This window comes from Astatotilapia calliptera, chromosome 2 (assembly GCF_964374335.1).
Source record: "Astatotilapia calliptera chromosome 2, fAstCal68.1, whole genome shotgun sequence".
Lineage (NCBI taxonomy): Eukaryota > Metazoa > Chordata > Actinopteri > Cichliformes > Cichlidae > Astatotilapia > Astatotilapia calliptera.
This window is the reverse complement of record NC_137423.1, coordinates 33,239,139-33,262,402: the sequence shown is the minus strand read 5'-3', so window position 1 is coordinate 33,262,402 and position 23,264 is coordinate 33,239,139. Positions and strand designations below refer to the sequence as shown.

General features: G+C 40.8%; 2 protein-coding genes across 2 annotated transcripts; one reads left to right on the top strand and one right to left on the bottom strand.

Annotated features, from left to right (window-relative positions):
- Positions 1-39: 39 nt before the first annotated feature.
- Positions 40-14,093, top strand: ehd1a (EH-domain containing 1a). The gene is made up of 6 exons (XM_026143294.2): positions 40-903; positions 5,353-5,450; positions 9,985-10,226; positions 10,941-11,111; positions 12,405-12,569; positions 12,924-14,093. Exons 1-6 carry the CDS (start codon positions 515-517, stop codon positions 13,452-13,454), a joined length of 1,596 nt encoding a protein of 531 aa, XP_025999079.1. The 5' UTR covers positions 40-514; the 3' UTR covers positions 13,455-14,093.
- Positions 14,094-18,033: 3,940 nt separating this feature from the next.
- On the bottom strand, positions 18,034-19,536 carry map1lc3cl (microtubule-associated protein 1 light chain 3 gamma, like). The gene is made up of 4 exons (XM_026143307.2): positions 19,363-19,536; positions 19,211-19,266; positions 19,015-19,121; positions 18,034-18,843 (listed from the first exon to the last, which is right to left on the bottom strand). Exons 1-4 carry the CDS (start codon positions 19,418-19,420, stop codon positions 18,654-18,656), a joined length of 411 nt encoding a protein of 136 aa, XP_025999092.1. The 5' UTR covers positions 19,421-19,536; the 3' UTR covers positions 18,034-18,653.
- Positions 19,537-23,264: the final 3,728 nt, after the last annotated feature.

The window sequence follows — 23,264 nt, the reverse complement described above, 5'->3', positions numbered from 1 at the left end:
GAACAAATGAATGAATACATGCTTTCATCAAAGTTTTCATATGGGTTATGAAGAACAGAGGCTTTTATTGTGAAATACAGACTGTAGCGGTAGTCCCCGCAAAAAAAAAAAAAAAATACTGTTTCCGGAATAAGTCCTCTTCGGCGGTTCACCAACTGTCAGCAGGTGGCTAGTCGGCTGGCAAGCCAATAAACAGTTTTGCTGTCTGACATTTAAGCAGCAATTGACTGCATCTATCTGACCGCAGCTTAGTTTTTATGGTGGCGTGTCGTGTCACGTCACGTTAGATAACGTCCAGTGAAAAAGGAGTCCTCCTTGAATGACTGACTTCGCAGTTGCGTGGCTAGCTAGCAAAGAGGAGGGTGGGGACAAAAACTTCAGCCTCGCCCAGTCCGTAGCTTTATACCAGCAGGCAGCTACTCTCTCGGCGGTGTGAGCATCCACACCTCTAAATTCGATACTTATTAAAGGGGAGACTGAAACCCTCGTGTCAAGTAGGCGAAAAGAAGCAACCATGTTCAGGAAAAACTTGAAGAAGGATCCCGAGCTGTTTCAGAACGTGTCGGAGGGACTGCGGCGGCTTTACCGGACCAAACTGTTCCCGCTAGAGGACACGTATCGATTCCACGACTTCCACTCCCCAGCCCTCGAAGATGCCGACTTTGATAACAAGCCCATGGTTCTCCTGGTCGGCCAGTACTCCACCGGGAAGACCACATTTATCCGGCACCTCATGGAGCAGGACTTCCCCGGTATGCGGATTGGCCCGGAGCCGACAACAGACTCTTTCATCGCGGTGATGCACGGGGAACAGGACGGGGTGATACCGGGTAATGCCCTGGTTGTCGATCCCAAGAAGCCCTTCCGCAAGCTCAACGCCTTTGGCAACGCATTTCTCAACAGGTAAAGCCAGTGAGCAGGACTCCACTCTATCAAAGAGGATATGAAAAATTATATGACTCCCACCACTACCTCCACCTCCCAGGGTTATTCATTACTCTGTGAATGAAATGAATGGGGCTGACTCGAATTCTCACTTTAGTGCTGTTGTGTGTTGAGAAACTGTCATAATAACACAGCAGCCCTGATTTTAAATGCACTCCTACATGTTCTTACATGTACGACACGTTTCAAGGTACATTCTCACATTATGCTGTTGCACAATCTTTTAAAATGAGCCGAGACTGTGAGGGTTTTACCTCTTTCATCATCTTAAAAGAATGCTGGTGTTTTGTGTCAATAGATGACAGATGTAGCTTGTATATAAAGCAGAGGGTTGGAAGGTGCTTTCCAACACCTTTTCCCACTAGCCTTTCCCTTTCGCTTTGTATCATATGCTACCAATCAAATGATCTTCTTCGCCACCTGGCAGAGTCACTCTTGGCTGACCATTTTCTCCCAGTGTGGCCTCTTGAACTTAGAAATAGTTGAAGGTTATATTGCTAGGGAGCATGCCGACCTTGTCCTGTCCTCAGCTCATGAAGCCATAACTTTCATGTCCTATGGCATGGTAAACCAACTCCCTCATCCGCTACCTGTGACCTTTTATAGTCCTATCACAAAGGATTAAAGGCGTGGTTATCGATTTTGACTATTGTAACATACTTTTTGGCACTACTAGACTGGCTTATGTGAAGTTGGTCAATTCTAGTCCATGATCCAGATAACGAAGAGATTATGGGGAAACACAGCCACTCCCAAAGCATTATTAATTACTTTTATATTTGTTACTCAGCTCATGTCCTAATCCAACAAAAATGTCCCCCAGCAAACACTCAGATGACTCAGAAGTATTCCCCTTGTGGGTCTTTTACCAGTTAATGCAATTTAATTATGACAAGAATGCAGAAATAATCAAAAACAGCAGAATAAAATTAAATAAATGGCATAGAAAACTGATTCTAGGGTATTCTTTCAAACCCAGAGAGTGCCAAGGGCAGCTCAATCTTTGAGTGTTTCATTGAGTAAATGCTCCTCCCAGCTCAGAGTGCAAGTGAAACTGCACAAGCAATGTGCAGTGAGCCAGAGCCAGTGTGACGTTTCTTAAAACAGTCTCCTAGGTGCTGGGGGGCTTTTGGGGGGGGCAGAATTTGACATCATATGTCAAACATCTGATTGCTGATTATGTCATTTCCTGTAGAGGATGTAGGTATGCCCCCCTTCTCTGCCTGAGTCGCACCCTGAGTGGGATTAACAAATAATGCACAACTGAAAAACTCTGGGACAGTCATAATACTTGTTCTGTTATTAGTTTCAGGGTATTATGTGGGTGTAGGTAGGGTAGCGCAAACACTCAACTTGACACTTCCCTAGCTGGACTAATTTCCCATTATCTCATGACAGCCCTTCCTTTATTATTGTAGAGTGTTTGGTTTATCTCGCATGAGTGTCAAACCTTTGCCAAGTGTCATCACTCAAACTTGAAAATGTGAAGTAAGAATAGGGGACTCGAAGACTTCATTGGTCACTATGGCTTTATTACTGACTTGAAGGGAAGACAGATAAGATTTGAACAAAAGCTATTGTCCGTTGTAGCATCATTTGCCAAACTGCTGGAAACAGTCCTGCGGTATTGTGGGACTTGTGGTAGTCTTTCACTTCAGTGTGCATCTCTGTCTCAGAAGCATATGCAGACATGAGCGGGCATATGCTGGTTTAGAGCTCACATGATCACACACAACAGGATATGTGGGTAAGACAATAGCAGGTGTATGAACTGTTTAAACAGCTCACGTGGCATTTAGCCAAGAAGTGGCCTGCAAGTTGATGAATTGATTAAAATTTTCCACGAAGAACTGGATGTAGATAAACATTTAGAACCAGGCTGACTTCTGAACCATACTTCTGAGGCCAGTTTTCCATTTTCCTCTCAGGAAGTCAAAGAATTTAGCCTGGTCTTCAGCTAGGTAGGTAATATCAAGGGTCACATTGGTAATTGACTGAATGAGACTGTCAGGGCAGCTTCTCTTAATAGCTCTTAACTATAGTCATTCAAACTTCAGATTAGCCTTTAAATACCAGGCTCTCGGTATAAGCAGTTATTTATGAAGTGAGTAAACAGAAATCAGTCATGTGATCCTCAAATGCAGAGCTTTCTCTTGGGTTTTCTAAGCCCAAAATAGTAGGTAGCTTCCCAATTTTGGTGGTTTTAAAAAAAAAAAAAAAAAAAAAAAATTGAATTTATTGAATTGTGGTTGACCTTTCATTGTTTGTGCAGTGATACTGTTCTGAGTGTTTCAACAAAAGTTACCCAGTTTCTTTTACACCTAGATGAGCATGCAAATGTTTTAGCTCTTCTTCCCCTTTTGTGTTTAATTCAACTGCAGTCAGAGCCCCTCAGTGTATGTCAGTGCTTTCTGTAAATGTTTAGTCAGTAAAATCGGAGTCAGCAGAGCTCAAGTTCCGCACTGGCCCACCCCGGCCCACATTATCCTGCTCCGTCCTGTACTCCTCCAGGGTGCTGACTCTGCACTTTGTTGTGATAGCGGCTGACACACGTACACTCTTATACAGAGGTTAGCATGAAGACCTGTGTAGGTATGTGTGTAGTGAAATGATTGATTCACCCACACGAGGCAAGACTTCACAGGAAGAAGGAAAAGTCACACAGTTGTAACCTGCTGTTTGCATCTCCAGCAGTAATGACAGATACCCCGTTTCCTCTTCTCTCAGGGAAGTTGAGGTTACGACGTGAGGGAAGGTCATAGGTCAGGAGGTCATTAGCTGGAGCCAGATTTGCTATCACAGCATAGGCTTGATGTCTTTTACACTGTGGTGCATTTCCCACTTTCTGAAGATATAGTGAAAAACTGAAGGATCTTTGATATGCTAATGCACCGTCCCCCCTCGTCCCCTTGGGCCCTCCGTTTCAAAGAATTCCAGCTCAAGTTCATTGGAACATTTTTTTTTTCCTGCTAGCTCTATGTGGAAAAATGTTTGGATAGATGGCTGAAATGGAAAAGCTCAGCCAAAATTCCTATTGGGAATCACATGCCATCAGCTTTAAGAGCGAGAGAGTGAAAAACCTGCACGTTTGTTATCTTTTTGTAGTTTATTATTGTAACATTAATACACAGGGCCTCTATGCAGGAAGCCCTATTCTTATATTTCTTTAAGTTGCTCTTTGTGGATTTTTCCTTTCCCTGCTTTGTTAGGGTTTTCTCGTGTGTGTGTGTGTGTGTGCGTGCGTTCTCAGCGCGGTCACAGCAGGAATGTAAAAGCACGATTTTTTTTTTTCTTTTTTTTCTCCCCCAGTCTTATGACCTGCTGCTTCTGAGCTCATGTTGTGAGTATCAGTTCAGTTTGACTGAAAGGGCAACAGAGTGTGAGAAGTAGTACTCCTGACTGTGTGGTGTCTTAACAATCCCCTTCTTTGTCCTGAGTGGGACAATGGGGGTGTATGCAAAAGCAGTCATCTACTTTCATTCTTATATCTGTCTGTGTTTGAATTTCTTGGCTTCATTTCTGTTTAAGGGCTCACACTCGGCTTTAAAATTTAAACCCCAGTGTCCCAGCTTGATGAGAGTATTGTAAAGTGAATTATGCCGCACTGGGAATGACTAAGGCATATAATTTATGGCTTATCATGTATTGTTCATATGTTTCCCTTATTAAATATTCTTACCTCAGTGCTGACCTAAAAGCATGGCTGTCACGCCGTTTGGAAAATCTGACTGTATAATTATGTAGCCTCACTGTTGTTGAGGGCAAAACATCCAAACTAGAGCTGAAATAATTAATCAGCTTGTTGAACGACAAAAAGAAATTACTGCTTTGATAAGCCATTATTGATAATAAGCAAGTCTTTAAGCAAAAAATGTCACACGTCCATTCATTTCATCTTAAAAATATTGAATCAAATGTGTTAAAAGCAGCAGTTGGTAGCAGTCTTTTACAATAACCACACACTTTATAAAGCAAATGATTAGTTGAACATTAAAGGGCAGATGTAGAATAACTTAACTTCAGAAATGTACATTTTTAGTTTACCTTAAGGCATCAAGGATTTGTAAAATGAGATTGTAGCTGTCCTCTAAACCCCGGCTTTGTCCTGTTAACAGACTCCTATTTTATATTAGTTTCAGGTTTCTTCCAACAAGAAAGAACATTATTTTATGCTTGAGATATTGTTGCTACAAAGTTCAAGATTAATGTCTGTTTAATAGGAGGTCTATGTAAGCATTCTCACCTAACCAGTTTTGTATCCCTCTCTCCTTTTACACCCCTCTGCCTGTTATTCTTGATCCAATCTCTCCCTCTCTCTTTCATAATGCTCTTTCACTTTCTTTTTCTCCCCTCTCTCTGTGCTCTGTGTCTCTCACCCCCTCCTCCCCCTCTCTACCTCCTTGGCAGGTTCATGTGTGCCCAGATGCCTAACCCCGTCCTGGAGAGCATCAGCATCATTGATACTCCTGGAATCCTGTCAGGGGAGAAGCAGAGGATAAGCAGAGGTCTGCCTCACATACATCCAGTTTTCCCACCTTTCACATACGCCTTGTTTCATGTTCTTAAAACTCTACCACACCACACCCACTGCTCAGAACCCAGAAACAAGCGCAATCAGAAAGCATTGCATGTATGCAAAATAAAACCACAGGAAGTGACAACTTCACTTCTGAAAAAGAAATGTTGAAACAACAAACATACCCTCCTTTCCCCAAGCCTGTTTCTGTTTAGCAAATGCACTGCCAATTTACTGCAGCAGTTTGGCTCACTGTGTTGTCAAACCTGTATTTAGCTCCTTTAACACCTCTAGGTCAATGCCTAACCAAACAGGTTACATAAATCTGATGGAGACCTCAACAGCATGACAGTGCCAAGAGGCCACATAGCACTTTTCATTCTTTGTAGCTCTTCAGCGCCTTTAAAGAAATTGTCTGAAAGGGAGAGGAGCTAAAACAGAGCTGAGGCCCAAGACCAAGGCCCGGTATAAGATAAATAAGGACTATTTTAAGCAAAGCTCCAGGAATAAAAAGATATAGTAGGGAATAATTATAATAGATTGCATTTAAATCCCTCTTGTTTTCTAATCAGACCTAAAAAGGTATGAAAAATTGCGTCCTGCATTACCATTCTTCCTATTTTTATTTGCTTTATTACTACTTTTTAAACTTGATTTACCTTTTCTGTTTCCTATGTACTATTTATCACTACAGATCTGAATCATTTCCCTGTACTCTGTGGAAATAGATCAATTTATATTTTTATCTGCATGCTTCAGCAATGCTTCGACCTGCAGGGTCATTTCAGAATTGCCACATACGCACTTTTCTTGTAACTTTTGATGATCTTACAAACAAAACATAGCCTCTTCTTTTTTTCCTCCCACCTGCTCTGTGTGTTTGAGAGGAAGCACATATATAAGCACAGGTTTTCTGTACAACCCAGAGACAGGAAGTGGAGTAAAATGGCAAACATAGCAGAGTTTCCCAAGACTGCCCTCCCCTTATCCACTACCGCCTGTGTTTGGCAGCTTCTTTACAGGCTGCTCTTTATCGCAGTTGTTTCCTGTGAGGCACTATATGAAGAAATGGGGGGAAAAAAGAAGACTATTAAGCTAAATAAAGAAAAACTGATTATGTAATTAGCCTGTAGAAAGAGAAAGGCCAGAGAAACTGACAAGGCCAGACAAGCGACTGTAGACGTAGAAACGGATGTGCACATCTGAGTATGAATAAAGAGATTTGGCACACGGCAAAGTGACCCTGACTAAAGACACAAGGACGCTAAATCTGATGTTTCATACCTTAAACAGCTGTATACATACAGCACATACTCCTACATTCTTGCTGTCAAAGAGACTGTCCTCCGCATACACACTGTCTTACAGACATTATCCTCTCCTCTGTTTCTGTATAAACATGAATACAATACGGTACTGCAGACATACTGTACTAACTGTGTCATATATAAACACAACTGATTGGATTGTGCTGCTCAACTTTGACGGTCATGTGTGCCTCACCCAGAATAATGGCAGATCTGTTTTGTACCAGGCCTACAGGAAGCTATGATATTATTTCAGGTTTCCACAGATTGCTACGTCTCTAGTTTTTAGCGTAGATCCGCATTGCACAATTTCAAATGTGCAGGCTGTTTACATAACTTCACAATTACAAAAGTTTTCAGGAAAAAAATCAGGAAACGTGAAATTGATTTAAGTATATGGTGCTTTTTTTATTGCATAACACTTGGACTGTGTTTATTTTTGATTAGGTCAGCATGTGTGGTTCAGTGCTTGTTCCTTAGTAAACTATGAAGTGGCAAAAGCTATAGTAAAACTGGAACTAGGTGGTGTGTTTTCCGACAAGCAGTGCTGATGAATTGACAATGATATTTTAATGCTATTTAGCAAAATTAGAGGGGACTTGTTGCCCTTTTTTTCTGTCATGTATGCGCTCCTACATTGGTGGGAGCTCCTGTTAAACATAGCAAAGGACTGAAACAGTCAGCAAGAAGTGCAAGTAAGATTATACAAGACTGTGCAATGAAAAGTAATCCCTGTATGGCAAAATCTCAGGCAGTGTGTTTTGTTTTTTTTCTGCTCTTGGCTCTTTATATTGCCACAGAGAGGGGATGTTCCTACTGTGGTCACCTCAGACACCAGTCTCCTTCTGTGAGCATAAAATCCCCCCCCACCTGCTGTACAAACCTTTGCAAGGCAGCCAGTCAGAAGAGGGATGTCTTAAAGAGAGAGAGTAAAAACAGTTTGTTTCAGGCAATGGATGAACTGGGGGCTTGCACCAATGACCTGCATAAATAAACTAAACTGACTCGTGCAAAACTCTACTAGAGTCTAAGAATAAACATCTGGAGCTGGAAGTGAGCATAATAGGTCCACGTAAGCAGATTGTAAATACATTTTTTTAAAAAGGCTGAGCCTGCCACTATTAAGAGATAAAAAATAACACTTAAGGATTATTCTGAAGAAGAGGATGTCACTTTCTGGAAATATGTCCTTGCTGTGAAGTAAATGTGCAGCAAACAGATGTTTAAAGCTGGTTGTTTCTGTTGGCCTTTTGTTTAACAGACCTTGGCATATCGCACAACTTTATGCTAAGTCCTATCTGTTGTTTTATAGCTGCTGTGCTGTGATATGGAATTCTGTTTCTCGAATTCCAAACTAGTCCTTCGACTTTCCCAGAATTCTGAAAGAAAATATGCTCAGGGTTTTTTCCAATCATCTGCTCTCTGTCTAAGAGGCACATGATTTTGAAGCCATGAAGTCATGAGTGCATGGCTCTATCCCTTCATGTCTGTGTGAATAGTACAGACACAGCAGTTGTTAATGCTATGTGTTCTAAGTCAGCCTTGAGCAGCTGCCTCTCCGATTCCCTGACATGTGCGTTTAAAAACAGACTTAAGATGGAATGAACAAATATCCTCATCTGGCTCCCACTGGGATCCTTAACTGCAAGCAGTCCCCCTTTATGCCCCTTTACTTTCACATGTTACAAGCATGAACTAATTTTCCAGTATCCATCTGCTATATTCATCCAGACCTTGTCATTTTACTTTCACTTTTACTCTCTGTGTTCCCTCTTTATTCTCTTTTTATCTCCATGTCTCCCTCTTCGTGTCTCCATCACAGAGTTGCTCTTTTGACCGTATCTCTCCGTTGCTCTTTTGTATACATGTATTTGGACAGGGACAAAAGCCAGCCATGTTGGAATGCATGAGCTGCAGATCTGCCGTCAATTGTGCAGCTGCTGCGATGAGCTTTTTAGAGCGACTGTCTCATTGGCTCAGAAAAGAATGCACACACTAATGAAAACCACTGCTCTCTTCGCTCCTACCTCCTCAAGTCCTTGAGGCAAATGAAAACTTAGGGGGGAAAAAGCCAATTTATGCAATCTGACTCTGCCCTGAGTTTCTCAAATAACCAAAGGAAGTGAATAGTACAGTAAGTTTCTGTGCTCAGGCGGCTATAGAAGTGTGTGTAGTGCACATTCTGGTCAAGCTATTCACTTTTTTTTTTCTTTTTTTTTTAAAGATGTTACAGTGTATAGCATTTTCAGTTTAACACCTTATATCAAGTATGTGTCTTCCTGCTTTCTGTTGATCTTTCGTTGCTTGGTTTCTCTAAGGCACGTTGCAGAATCTGCTGTGTCCAGAGGTCATTTTATTCCTGAGGCTAAAACCTCCAAAGAAAAAAGCTTTTAGCCAGTTCCACAGGAGTCACCCACCCTTCAATGTTGCAACACAATTTTCAAAATGTTTTTTTGTTACATTGATGGTTCAATTGTTTGTTTTTAAAGGGTCAGAAGTACTAGGTTATGTCAGACAAAGTAACAGGCTCTGCATTGTCAACCTCCCACGGCCTGCTGCAGGCCAGAAAAAAACATGTCATGCTTCAGATTATCCAGAGGGACTGTGGTTTAAACTTACCTTTATACCACTCTCTCTCTGTCTCAGTAAAGCAGTAAAGCCAGTTAATCAGTAATCAGAGGAAAAAGACCTGCCTCTTGAAATCCCTTATCTAAACATTACCTGGAATATAAATATGTGTAGAGTCCAAAACTAAACTTCTTTAAAGATGCAAGTTATTGGAGTTTCTTTCAGGTCAGATGGCTGCCACACCGTTGCACTTGATGTGCTCAAGTAGAATATGAACAAACATTGGAAGATAATAGTGCACACTGATACCCAGGACAATGTAGCCTGCTATGTGTGTCACTGTGAGCTTATCTAGTCATGACAGTTCTTTATCACTCCCCATATGTTAACAGCATGACACTATAATAATTCGTAATATGGCTGAATTTAACATGTACTGTCTTGTTTTTGTTTTAATGGCAATGCATCATCTGTTTGGGGAAACTTGATTTCAAGCAGCATACACACCTACCTAAGTTTTAATGTTGTTCAGACCTTATTGTAGACAAAAGGTTTAGAGCTGGGAAAACAGTCCAGTTAAGAAACCCAGTAATGCGACATTTAATATATTTAAAGATGTTTCAAAAAGCTTTTCTTTACTCTCTCCAGGGTACGACTTTGCCGCTGTGCTCGAGTGGTTCGCTGAACGCGTGGATCGCATCATCCTCCTGTTTGATGCCCACAAGCTGGATATCTCTGATGAGTTCTCCGAGGTGATCCGCGCACTCAAGAACCATGAGGACAAAATGCGCGTGGTGCTCAACAAGGCAGACCAGATCAGCACCCAGCAGCTGATGAGGGTCTATGGAGCGCTGATGTGGTCTTTGGGTAAAATCATCAACACACCTGAGGTGGGAAGGAGGGAAAAAAAGCCCTTTTGTTGTTTTTGCTTTTTTTGTTGTTGTTTTTTACAATTCTGTTTTTGACTGAAGATTTGTAACGCTGTGAGAATTATTTCACTCTAGCCTGGTAGTAATCAAGTGTTAGACACATGTGGAGCAAACAAAGGATGTTACTGTTTCAGAGTGAAAGCCAAGCTCCAGGCGAAGGTTGGATAGCTTTTCCAACGTTATCAAGTTCTCACTTTACCAAGGAACTTAAGAAAAAAAACACCTTAATGAAAGTGAAACGCGGATAAAATACCATCCATGTCAAATCCCATGTCCTAGCTGATATCACGTGACATAAGCACTTGTGATTTTTCCACCTGAATACTGAGTTAATGTTTGATCCAGAGCCATATTCATAAAGTGATCCCAGGGAAACCTTTGGAGCATGCAGATAATTACTCATTGACTTTGATCTGTAGTTCATATCCTGTTTGAAGGATTAACACTACAAATCAGTCACATTTTTAAAAAAATGTACTCCTGATTAACTCAGTCTTACACTCTTTTCTTGTTTTTATTGTGTTGGACTATATAAATGTTTTACTTCTGTTTATAAATCCATGAGAACAATGTCACATATGTGGCCTGTGAGAGAATTTCTTGCCGTGGGTTTGAGCTGTAAAGTGTAACCTGATGGAGATGAATGGATATTAACTTGGAAAACCTTTATTCTAGGTGGTGCGTGTGTACATTGGGTCATTCTGGGCACAGCCCTTGTTGGTCCCGGACAACAGGAAGTTGTTTGAGGCGGAGGAACAGGACCTTTTTGTGGACATTCAGTCGCTGCCACGCAATGCAGCTCTACGCAAACTTAATGACCTCATCAAGCGAGCACGTCTCGCCAAGGTCAGTATTAAGAAAATTAAACCCTGTGGCCCAATGCAATGATCATTGCACAAAGCACCACATTCTTTTATACCAGTGCTTGAGTAGCACCTATGCTTCCTTTAAAGGATAGGCATGGATACTTGGAGAAACGGCACAGGTTCACCTTTAGAATTGGTATGGATTGGTAGGAAATGCATTTTAAAAAATTCAGTGCTATACACCACCACTAGTTCTGTGGTGTGTGATAATCCACTAGTCACTCACTGATGGATCATAGGAGTGTCTATAGACAAGCTTAGAGTTCAGCCTGCTGCTCTTTTCACATAGTGTGAGCTCAGTGCACATGGCAGTTTACCGGCGTTAGGTGTGCGTCTGCATGAAACCAAGCTCACCACATGTCAACCAGCAGCAGCGGTGACATTACATCTGGGGCACAGGTGACAAATAACACTGTAATAGTATAAACTAAGCTTTGTAGCGTTCACATCATAAACACAACCCGTTGAAAGTACCAGTATACTTTTTTTTTTTTGGGCATATTTTTATAAATGGTATATTTAAAAAAAAAAAAAAAAAACATGAATTATAAATAATTTTAAAAAAAAAACACAGAAAAACAGCACTGACCACTTTGGGAAGAAAGCCTGCGATGTCAGAAAACACATTTTATATGCATTTATTTACCCTGGAAATATGCGTCACTGTGTTCTGTCTCGATGTAGTATGTGTTACTGTGTTTTTACACGTTCCAGCCATAGACCCGTCCTATCTTCTTACATTTTGGTGGCATTTTTCATTTAATTGTACATTTTTAAAGAAACCAAAAAGTAAAAAAAAAAATGTTGAATTTTTTTTAAATGGATATTTCTGTCACAGATTACCATTCTTAGACTTGGCTGCTGAGTTTAATTTATGTGGTCATATTTTCACTCTCTATTCTTTTTAAGCCCCTGTCTTATGTCACTAATAGGGTGACACCAAAAAACAAACAATCCCCACCCTGCAACTTAGTGTTTCATGTTTAAAGTCACCACAAGCAGATGTCAGCCCAGTGATATGTTTGAACATATGTCAGTTTTAAAACGACTAATACAAATTATAGCACAGGGTTTATCTATTTCTGCTTTTAGTCAATATGTATATATCTGAAATTTAAAAATACACTGCAGACATCCATTTTAAATCTAGTTCCCTTCATTTGGCCTTCTGCCTGATTGAAAAGTCCAAAATTCAGATGTTGTAGCTCTGAAATGTTTAATGCAGAAGTCCAGAGGGTGCTAAGAATTTCCGCTTTTTCTCTTATGCATTCAGGTGCAAGCTTACATTATCAGCTCTCTGAAAAAGGAGATGCCGAGTGTGTTTGGAAAGGACTCCAAAAAGAAGGAGTTGATTGCCAACCTGGGGGAAATCTACCACAAGATAGAGAAGGAGCACCAGATCTCACCCGGAGACTTCCCCAAACTTGATAAAATGCAGGTAAGATTTAAAAAGGGAAAAAAGAAAGAACTGAAGCACTTCCCTGACAAAACTGAAGTGCTGTCTTGAGTTACAGATCTGATGAAAACACAACTCTATTTTTGGAGTGTTGTATAAAGTGTTAGAAACAGGCTGTTCAGAGTAGAATGACCTTCCAACCTTTTACTCTTCACATCTTTGCCCTTCTTTCCTGCTCTTGCCCTCCAGGATGGGCCAGGACGGCGATGAGATTTATTTTTCCTGGTTTGTCAGGAAATCCTGCTTCTTGTATGTTGCTCCCATTGGTAGCCATTGAAGACTGATCTATTTCTATCACCAATTCCTGTTTTCTCTCAACCACCTTCATTCCCTCAGGAGCTGCTAAACGGTCAGGACTTCACCAAGTTTGCTTCACTCAAACCCAAACTGCTGGAGGCGGTGGAGGACATGCTCGCCAATGACATCGCACGTCTCATGGCAATGGTCCGCCAGGAAGAGGCCTCCATGCCCAGCCAGACCGTCAAGGGTGGAGCTTTTGAGGGAACCATGAGTGGTCCCTTTGGCCACGGTTACGGTGAGGGTGCCAGCGAAGGCATTGACGAGCTGGAGTGGGTGGTGGGTCGCGACAAGCCCACGTACGATGAGATCTTTTACACCCTCTCTCCCATCAACGGCAAAGTGTCCGGCGCTGCCGCCAAGAAGGAGTTGGTGAAGTCCAAGCTGCCCAACACAGTCCTGGGAAAGATCTGGAAGCTGGCAGATGTGGATAAAGATGGCTTCCTCGACGACGAGGAGTTTGCCCTGGCCAACCACCTGATCAAGGTAAAGCTGGAGGGCCACGAGCTGCCTCCCACGCTGCCAGACCACCTGGTGCCCCCGTCTAAACGTGGGACGGTGGAGGCCTAGATGCACCCTGCAGATCATTGATGTCAACACAGGGCTCTCCAGGCAGTGTCTAACTTCAAGAAAGAACGGCAGCACCTGGGGTATTTTTCACCAGAGAGAGACTGGAGGGTATCTGGGGGTTGGGTGGGAGGGAGGGCGGGTCCATCTTTGTGAATCTGGGGATAATGTTTAGTGTGTGTGAAATAAACGGTGGGAGAGGGGTTTTATTTGCAGACCGATAGAAGGACAATTACCAAACTGATGGGTAGCTGGAGGTCACACGATGAGGTGGAACATGGATTTATGCATCCTGTGTAAAAGATGTCTTACAAATATACACTTCATATTGTTATATGTTGATCCAAAGAAATCTAGTTTTTTTTTCCAAATGGGAAACAGAAAGGAAATTAATCAAAACAGTGGTTAGATGTGCTTTATCTCTATTTTTGTATTTCCTCACTGTTAACTTTGACTCTTTCCAGAAGCTTCCTTTTTTATTATTTTGCCGGATAAATAAAAAGGAATGCTTGTACCATTCAAAAGGTTAAGTGGATTTGTATTTAATATTGCTATATCACATTTAACAGTGGTTTGTCAGAAGAAAGCTACTTATTAAAATGGGGGAAACACATTTAAATAAATATGCTAAATAAATCTTAACTGATTCATAGTTTGGTGCTTTAAATTTGTAGTGGTTTTCTGTTACCAAAGGTTATGTCAAGGACTGTGTCACCCAGAGGTCATCCAAAGGTCATCCAGAGACTATTTAATGTATTAATTTAAATTGGTTTAGTGTGCTTTTCTGCCCTCTGTAGGCTTGACAGAGTCAAAGCAGGGGGCTGGGAGGACATATAAGGTAATTTAGCCATGAAAGTGGCTTCTGCCTGCACGTTTTCAAGGACAAATTGAAAATGGTGGCGAAGGCAGACATGCTTGCGTTCTCTGGAGCTCTTACACGACACGTGGAGACAATTTACAAAAACTCAGTCCGGGCTCAGAGACGAGCACAAATTGTAAACAGAAAGACAGGAAACACTCTCCAGTGAGCCTGGAAATAATATACACTTTTATTCGCCTTATAAATCTGTGCGACTATATAACCTGAGCAGGCCTAATGTAGATGTCAGATGTCAAAACAAGCAACTGAAGTATAAATAATACTCGTCAGGCCTGTATGTATCGGCTGTTTTCTCAGTGTTTGTAAAGGGAAATGCAGAAAGATGACTTATGCAATTCCAAGAGTTGCACAAACACATCCTCATACACTGCACGTCTCATCATGTTTGTTTGCATATTTTCCAAATGGCAGATTCATCGTCTCATCTGATCATTTTATGTAACTGAATATCAGTTGAGAGAATCAGTTTACCTCCTAAAACACGCCATTACACTCACGGTCATGTGTTTCCATCTTATCTTAAAATTACTCTGAAACGCTGCACAGTGACTCAGTAAGTTATCAGCCAGCATAAGATACATGATATTTCTCCTCTGGTCCAGAGGCGCTCTCTTGTGTCTTCCTGAGTTATTACAAGTGCTGTTTCAACCAGTTGTAAGCAATTCTACTTTCCCACGCCCTTCCAGCACATGCGTGATGGTGACAGTAAACATTATGTAGTTATTAGGAGCTGCACAGATTTCTAACAGGTCTGCTCTGTCTTAATTATCTTTATCTGCATTCTTGCCCCAAATTAATATAACCATCCTTTCTCTATGTCATTTACTTATTGATACTTGACGTGAATGGTTTAATGTATTGAATGGTAAAAATGTATTGCTTTTTGTGTTGTTACACCTTTAACATAAGTCACGCAGTTAGGCCCATAAAAGTGCTTTAACCATTAAGGCCTCTGTCAGTGCGCCCCAGGGTGGCTGTGGCTACAATGTAGCTGCCATCACCAGTGTGTGAATGGGTGGATGACTGGTTGTGTAAAGCGCTTTGAGGTCCTTAGGGACTAGTAAAGCACTATATAAATACAGGCCATTTACCATTTTTATCACATCACCCAGGTTCAGATTGAGCAGTTTTTTTTTTGTTTGTTTTTTTGTCCTTTCAAATTAACCAGATTAAAGACCTGCATTTGATTCCAAGTGTTGATCTTGGATTTAGTAGCTGTTCACTGGAACTAAACAAGCGAACAGCTACTAAAAATGTAAATAAGGTACACCATCATTAAGCTGAAACACCCAAATAAACCAATCGGGGAGAGAACACTAACTTTAATCTGGTACATGTGTAAAAAGTGTGACAGCACCGGGCTGCTCAGCACCACTAATACACCACAAAAGACAGTTTAAGTGCATGATTGGATTCAAAAACACTCATGAGGTAGGAATATTATTGTCAAGGGAGTTTACAACAAGGTAAATGAACAGATAAGAGATAAACTTGGTCCAGAACAGTAGGAAGAGAAAAGGCTTGTGATCTAAGGCATACCATGCCATCTGTCAAACATGGTGGAGGCAGTGTTATGACATGGGCGCCTAGTGGAACCAGGTCATAGTGTTTATTAATGATGTGACTGCTGATAGAAGTAAAAGGATCAACTGTAAAGTATGCAGGGCTCTACGCTCTGCTCAGATTCAGCCAAACACTGCAAAACTGATCAGATGTTCTTCAGTGGCCCAGTGAGTCGCCTGTTCTCAGGTCAATAGCTTTTCAGCTATTCAAAACAAAACTGAAAGCAGTAAAGGCCTGACGCAACATCTTAACCATGAAGACCGCATCTGGTGATGTCCATGGGGTTTGTGGTCCAAATACTTACGGACATAAGCTGCATGTTTTAAGGATGCGCAACTTTATTACCTGATTGTACTGTTGGTTGCATCTCTGTGTCTGCAAACAAAATGAATTTAACCAAAAGTGGATGCTTGTTTGTTGTGTCCCATTAAAGAGGTAAAAACTCTTTTAAGATGGATTTCTTTTTGTTCTCTGGCACAAAAATGTTGTTGAATATAACAACTGTTGTAAAAACCACTGATCCTGAATTTCAGCCACTGCATCACTATCACAGGATAAAGATCAAAATACAAGCCTTGTCATTAAACTGATGCAAAGAGGGAAAAAGGATAACTAATAAAATTGGAAAGAAATCATTAGTTAAGAAACGTGATTGGATTATTCTGCCAATCAGAGATACCAAGAGATTCCTAAAATTTAACATAAAGCATAATTTGTGGCCACCTTTAAAATGGAAAAGAAATGCAATTTAGAAAGAATTTTTTTCCATTTACTATGAAAATATTGGAATTTACTGAAGCTCCTTTGCTTCTGATGTTCTTTTAATTGTAAATAAAACAGAGCCAAAAACATTTACTTCCCCCTGAAAAGTCAGGATCCTCCCCGGTTCAAGCAGATCATTTCCAGCTGGCAGCAGCTCCAGAGTTCCTCCTGTTCAGGTATGATAATTTACTGACAGAAAGCTGCTGGAATGCCCAGGCTGGTGTGAAGAGAGAGGCTGTTTGGCTCTGCATCCCTGTGCCTCTGTGCACTGTGTGTTTGGATAGCCGCTCTTCCACACTGTATATCTCTCCTTTACATTGTTTCCGTCTTCCAGCCTTCCTCTGTCAGGACGTCACCCTTTTCGCCTCTTCCTTCCTTGCCTTCCACTGTTTTCTGCTACTGCTTCTTTGTTTTTCATCTGTATTCCAGCCATGCCCCTGACTCTCTTTCACTCCACGTCAACCCTCTGACATGCTGACCCCAGCAGGGAGCTGACTGGGTCAGGCTTATGTAACACAGTCATGTGGAAGCCCACTTGGAATGAAGCACCTGTAGCCTATGTGTGAGTACAAACTGTAAGATGTGCAGCTATTAAATACTCATCTTATATAAGTCAAGTCAGCATTAGTGTAGTTTGAACATCCTTAATGACCTGTGGAATAAACCTCATATATTGGACACTTTTTAAGATGTGTGCCTACTTTTTCTGCACACTGAATGCAATCTTTAAACAAGGATATCCGAAAAACTTCCAAAGGTAAAAGCCTGAAATCTTCACTTGCCTTTCTTGCCATCAAAATGAACCAGATCTGTAATTTCAATTACAGTTGAAATTACAGTCTTACTCAGCACCTCAAAAATCTTGCGTGTCTTATGCATGAGTTCAGAAAGGAAGATCTGCAATCACTCATTTGCCTGCCTTCCTGGGTTTTAGGCTGCTTTGCTGTTCTCTTCATCACTACTGCTTTTCAATACAGTCAATCTCAATACTGTCATCATTACTCTAGTCCAATTATCTTCTTGCCCGCCTTCTTAGAGCCAATCAGTATCCACTTTGCGTTGTTTAAATCTACGCTCTCTGTCGTTCTCCCTTTCAGACTCATTCGTGTAACCCACCTCCTCCCCATCTCCACCTAGCAGACAATTCAGTGAGAGCTTCATCCAAGCCTCAGTCTTAATCTTCACCAGCACCTAGACTCCTGTTCTATATCCAATCACCACTGGGATTCTGTTCTGCCATGATGGGTCATCGGAGTCTAACTGCCAAATACATCAATTTCTCTATCAATAAATCATGTTCTTCCAGATGATTTCTCCTTATTTAAAAGAAATTGTATTCTTAGAATCTGTGTAGGAAATATCACACAAGGTCAATAATTTATTGGGACAAAATTTTATTTTTTGGTGATTTAAGAACACATCAGAGCAGCTTCAAATGTACCTCTAGGAGTGCTTCAATATTTCCTGTAATGAAGATGTTTTCTGGACAGTTTCACATTCTTGAGGGAAGATGGGGATGGGCAGAAGGAAGATTTCATATAAGTGTTTATAAGTTACAATGTTTAACCTGATTTTGTCTGGTGGAGGGGGTGGAAAGTGCTGCCACAAACACAAACACTGGTTTATCTGCATTGAAACTCAACAGAAAGACATTTTTTTTTATGTTTAAAGAGACAAAATACACACCAAACATTCAAATTAAAAGAAAAATCTTACATTTTTTTCTTAATTTAAAAAAAAAAAAGCTTTATATACTGAATATCTTTTAATAGAAACCCTTAAATATAATTAGTCCTGTTACCCCAAACCAAATCTGAGTCTTTACCACAGACTCGTGTTATCTCTTTAAGTCCAGGGAGGTTTCATGAGGTAGACAGATGTGCTCTTTGGGGGGGAGGAACAGTCTTGCTTTGGCTCAGTTTGTCCTTTTTTCCCCAGGTTTGGTTGTGTGGTGTCTCCACTGGTCACAAATCAGTTCGTTTTATCACTTTTCAGGCTCAGCAGGGCCGCTTGGCTGCTTGCAGAGGAGCTCCGAACATTTCCTGAGAGGCATAGGTGATATACAGGAAGCCGTCACCATCTCTGTAGCGGGTATACACCTCCCCCATGTTGGAAGACATGCAAGACATGCTCTTCTCCGCCACCAGGAGAAACAGAGCCTGGGTGGAGTCCAGAGCGATTTTATTCCTGGAGGGGAGACAGTTGGAGAGGCAGACTGAGATTTTTAGGACAAAGAAAGACAGAATGTGAGGGAGGCAGAGGCATGGCGAAGAATGACAAATCTGACAACTTGCAGGAGAAGAAAAGGGCTTTAAAAATCAGAACAAAAGAACCTGCTGTGAGTCACAGATGACGTACCTGAGCAGGCAGAGGAACTGACCCAAGGTGAGCTCATAGGGAACCAGGAACTTTGTTTTGTCCAACAGGGGAAGGGTCCTTTCACGGATGTAACGTTCGACAATCACCTAAAAGCAAAAACACGTCTGCTTTAACAGGAAGTTCAACAACACGCATCTATTATGTCTTTAAAACATCTTAGTCTGAATCAACTTACAGGCAGCTTGTTGGGGAATTTAGACCGAATGCTGCACACTTCATTTTTTCTTGTTGCTAGAGAAAAAAAAAAAAATAATTTGAAGACCATATTTTACACACATGCTTTAAAAACAGCATCCACTCAGTGAAAGGTCAACCAAATTGTCCTACTGAGGCATTTCCTCTGCTTGAAGGGCACCGTTTCCACAGATTTCTCAAAAGGAGCCATTTGTGCTTGGTTTTGTTGAGTGTTTCGCAGAGGCCGATGGTGATGGAGGCTGTCTCGCCCGGGCTAACGACAGAGTCCCCTCGGGTGGAAGTAAGCAAACCCCGACGAGCTGAGGTGACCACTCGTGTTTTATAGGGTGCGTGGGCTGGGAGGAGTCGAAATGGGACACCAGCAAACAAGGACACGCTCCTCGTCCCGGGGAGAAGTGTGTATGGATGCAGAGGTGTGTGTGTGTGTGTGTGTGTGTGTGTGTGTGTGTGTGTGTGTGTGTGTGTGTGTGTGTGTCCTCTTCAGAACAGATTCACACATACTGGCTATCTCTCTGAGTGTTCTCACGTCGGCTTGTGATTTCGGTTCTGCTGTCACGTACACAGAGGAGGACACTATGTGAAGAACACAGCGTAACGAAGGAGGCCCGCCTCCAAGAGAAGCAGAGGTTCCTAAACAAAGCTGCACAACCCAAACTGTCACACTCAAAAACTAGATGAGCCATACTTCTATCCTTTCACTTAGTGTCTGACGTAGGACACCATGGTCATCTTTAGAACATTTAACCCATGTTAAGCTAAACTTTTACCCTTTACTAACAATGGCCAGCACCAGTGATGACAGTGACTTGATCCTGTGTGCTTCTAATTACAGGAAGCACTGTGTAACTCATGTCTGCAGCATCTGCAAGCTCCAAATGTTATCTTATTACCTTTTTAAGTGCTGTGTGTGTTTCACACATATGGACACAGAGACATTCATTTAGATCCTCAGGCAGAAATCTGTAGTTGTTTCCACATCACATCTAAAGTCAAAGGGCGATTGTGCTTTGGCTGTCGAGCTTCATCAGTTGTTGACTAACCGGCCTGATGAAGTCTGATTTGCCTCATCAGCGTCTTCTTTTAAATCACTGCCAAAGACTTGTTTATATCATGTATATGATATCTGTTGGTATCCGTTTTTGTGTAGATTTTTGGCATACTCTGCTGATTCTTTTAACATTTAGATAGTTTTTGTCTTCATTTTAAGTTATTACAGCAGGTCACACTGTATCTTCTTCGTATTGTCATTTTTGAATGCTGTGTGGCCCATTTTAACTGATTTGTAAATTGTTTTTATAATTTTCTCTTAGTTTGTTCTTTTATTCTTTGTTTGCCAGAAGCACTTTGCAATTCTGCTTTACACATAAACTTTAATATTATTATTAGTGTTATTATTATCATTATATTAACTGGGGCTGTATTATTTTGATTTATTCAGTCTCTTTACACTTCTCTTTCTTTTGGAAGCTCTAAAATCTGCATGAAAGCTGCTTCCCTCCTGAATTTACTGGAGTTGTCAGTTTGTTATGGAGCTAAAACTAGTATTTTGCAACAAGAGTTCAGCAAGTATCATCACAGTGACAGCTATTTATGTTGGTTCCACAAAGACTGTAATTTAACTATATTTAGTTTTACAAAAATGTGAGTTCAGATTTTGTGGAAACCATTGTGAATAAACTGTCAGCTGAGTTATGAACAATGCATTTCTCTTTAAGGAGCTCATGCAGCAATGGACAGCTGCTCTACTCTGGATAAAGATTGCCCTCTGCTGGATGGAAGGTAGCCCAAAGGTCCCCTGCACTGCAGAGGAGACGCTCACCTATGCCTATCATGACATTTTCCCCAGTGGCTTCATTCTTAGTGGAGTGATAAAAACTCTTGTCAGTTTGTCCCCCCAAACTGACGACTTTATGCTTTTTAAAATTTTTATGAAGTACATTTAAAAGAATATAAATCCAACTAACAGAGTCAGAATTTAAATAAATAAATAAATAAATGTAATGCTGAGAAACAGTCAAAATTCTCATTTCGAGAGATGATTTCTGACTTTACTCTCATTTATTATATCACTAGGCTATTCTCAATATTTTTAGAATAAAGTGAGAAAAGAAAATCATAATTCTGAGATTAAAGTTGAAATGTTGAGTTTAAATCTGGATTCTGAGAAGTCAGACTTCAGAGGAAAGTCAGATTTTAGAGAAAAAGTCAGAAATGAAAGAAAAAAATCCGATTGATGAGAATAAAGTCATAATTCTGACTGTTTCCTGTGAATTCTGATTTAATCTCAGATTTCTTTCAGATTTAAAAAAAAATTGATTCATGACACAACATTATTTTTTCTGAGGCTTTAACCTTCTTCTGTAGTAAGACAACTGAAACTTGTGGGTGGATCCAGTGTTGCTCCGTTCTGGCATCCTCTCCTCCCATGCCTGCCAACTCCAAGCTGCCCACATGTCACATACAGTAAACACAGCAGACTGGCCAGGGTAGCTCACTCTGAGAGCAAATAGTGCTCAGAGGTCACTGAATGTCACTCAGCACAAGGTAATTTAGGATTATGCTATTTGTCATCACAAAATAAATGAAGATTTTAAAAGATCCAAACTGTTTAGTTGCAAGAAAACCACAAAAGTGACAAACAAGTCAGTTCAGTTGTATCTGTTTAACACAAATTTGCAACAACAGTCACCTCAAGGAACTTCATATTGTAAAATAAAGACCCTAGAGTACAAAAAACAGGCAAGCAAACAAACAATAGAGAAAGACCCTTTTTGCAGAGTGCATACTTTTACTAGTAGATATCACGACGGTGTCAACGATGCTGAAACTAAAGCACTTTTGTGTTAGCTGTGCATTTTTTTCCCAAGAAAAGAAGAGGATAAAAACTTTGTTGTGATTTTTTCCCCATATAAGGTCAAACTTTGCCCCCAGAGAGGGGGCCTGATTCACCTTGACTGGTAACCATTGGTAACCCTCATTCACCACACGTAGGAACTTTATTTTTGTGAAGCTGCTTCAGCACAATTCCTGTGCTCAGTCTCTTCCTTATGTTAGCAGAAGGTCGTAAACTATAATGATTTATTACTATACATATAAGAAAGTATAAGCAGCTTTTAAAACTTGAAGCTATTTGACTATTAGCGTATCACATGTGACAACTAGGATATGTTCCACTCTCATCCCCGCCTTCCACCCACCCCAAATCCTGAATTAGACGGATAAGAATCCAGGGAGAAAGAAACTGGATGGATGGCAAACACAGCTGCTTTCATTTATTTACCCTGCAATTATTCTAAAGCATAATGTTTAGTGGAAATAGGTAGGTAAATGTCAGCAACACTCCAAATGACAGGAGGCGTAATCAGACAGAGCAAATGCAGGCTTCTGTGTGGGTGAGCAGCATCTCTCATGTGTGCTGTTTAGCTATAGAGTTACATGCGATAGAAGGGATAAATGCTTAAAGACTTCGCTTGGAATACAAAGATCGTCCTTTGATATGTGCATTCAATAAGACTATAGAGTATAGATTTCACTAATGCAGGCATCGGATTATAGTATTCAACTCTATGCAATGTATCAGTGAAGAAAATAGCCACATTAACATTATACACATTATATCTCAAAGAAAAGCACTCCTCAAAGTAATCAGATTACTGCTGCAATATCTTCTTATTAAATTAGTCACACATTCCCTCAATATCTAATATTGTTTGAAGTCACATGACAAGACAGCATTTTACACAAAAGGTGTTTATCTAGTGAGCTTCTGAAGTAGAACAAAGACTCTTAGTTTTAAATGTAATGGAGTTAAAATTCTACTTTTCTTACAGAAACGTCAACGCAGGCAAATAAAGCTGTTCATACTGGGTCACGTGGCTTCTTATCGCAGCTCTACTCCCCATCTTGCAGAGATGATAAAATCTTGCATAGCTGCAGCTTTTAAGATGAAATACGTGCAAGTTTCAAGTTATAGCCGATGGAAAAAAACACTTGCAGCGCATTAAAAATTCAACTTTTCTACATAAAAAAAAAAA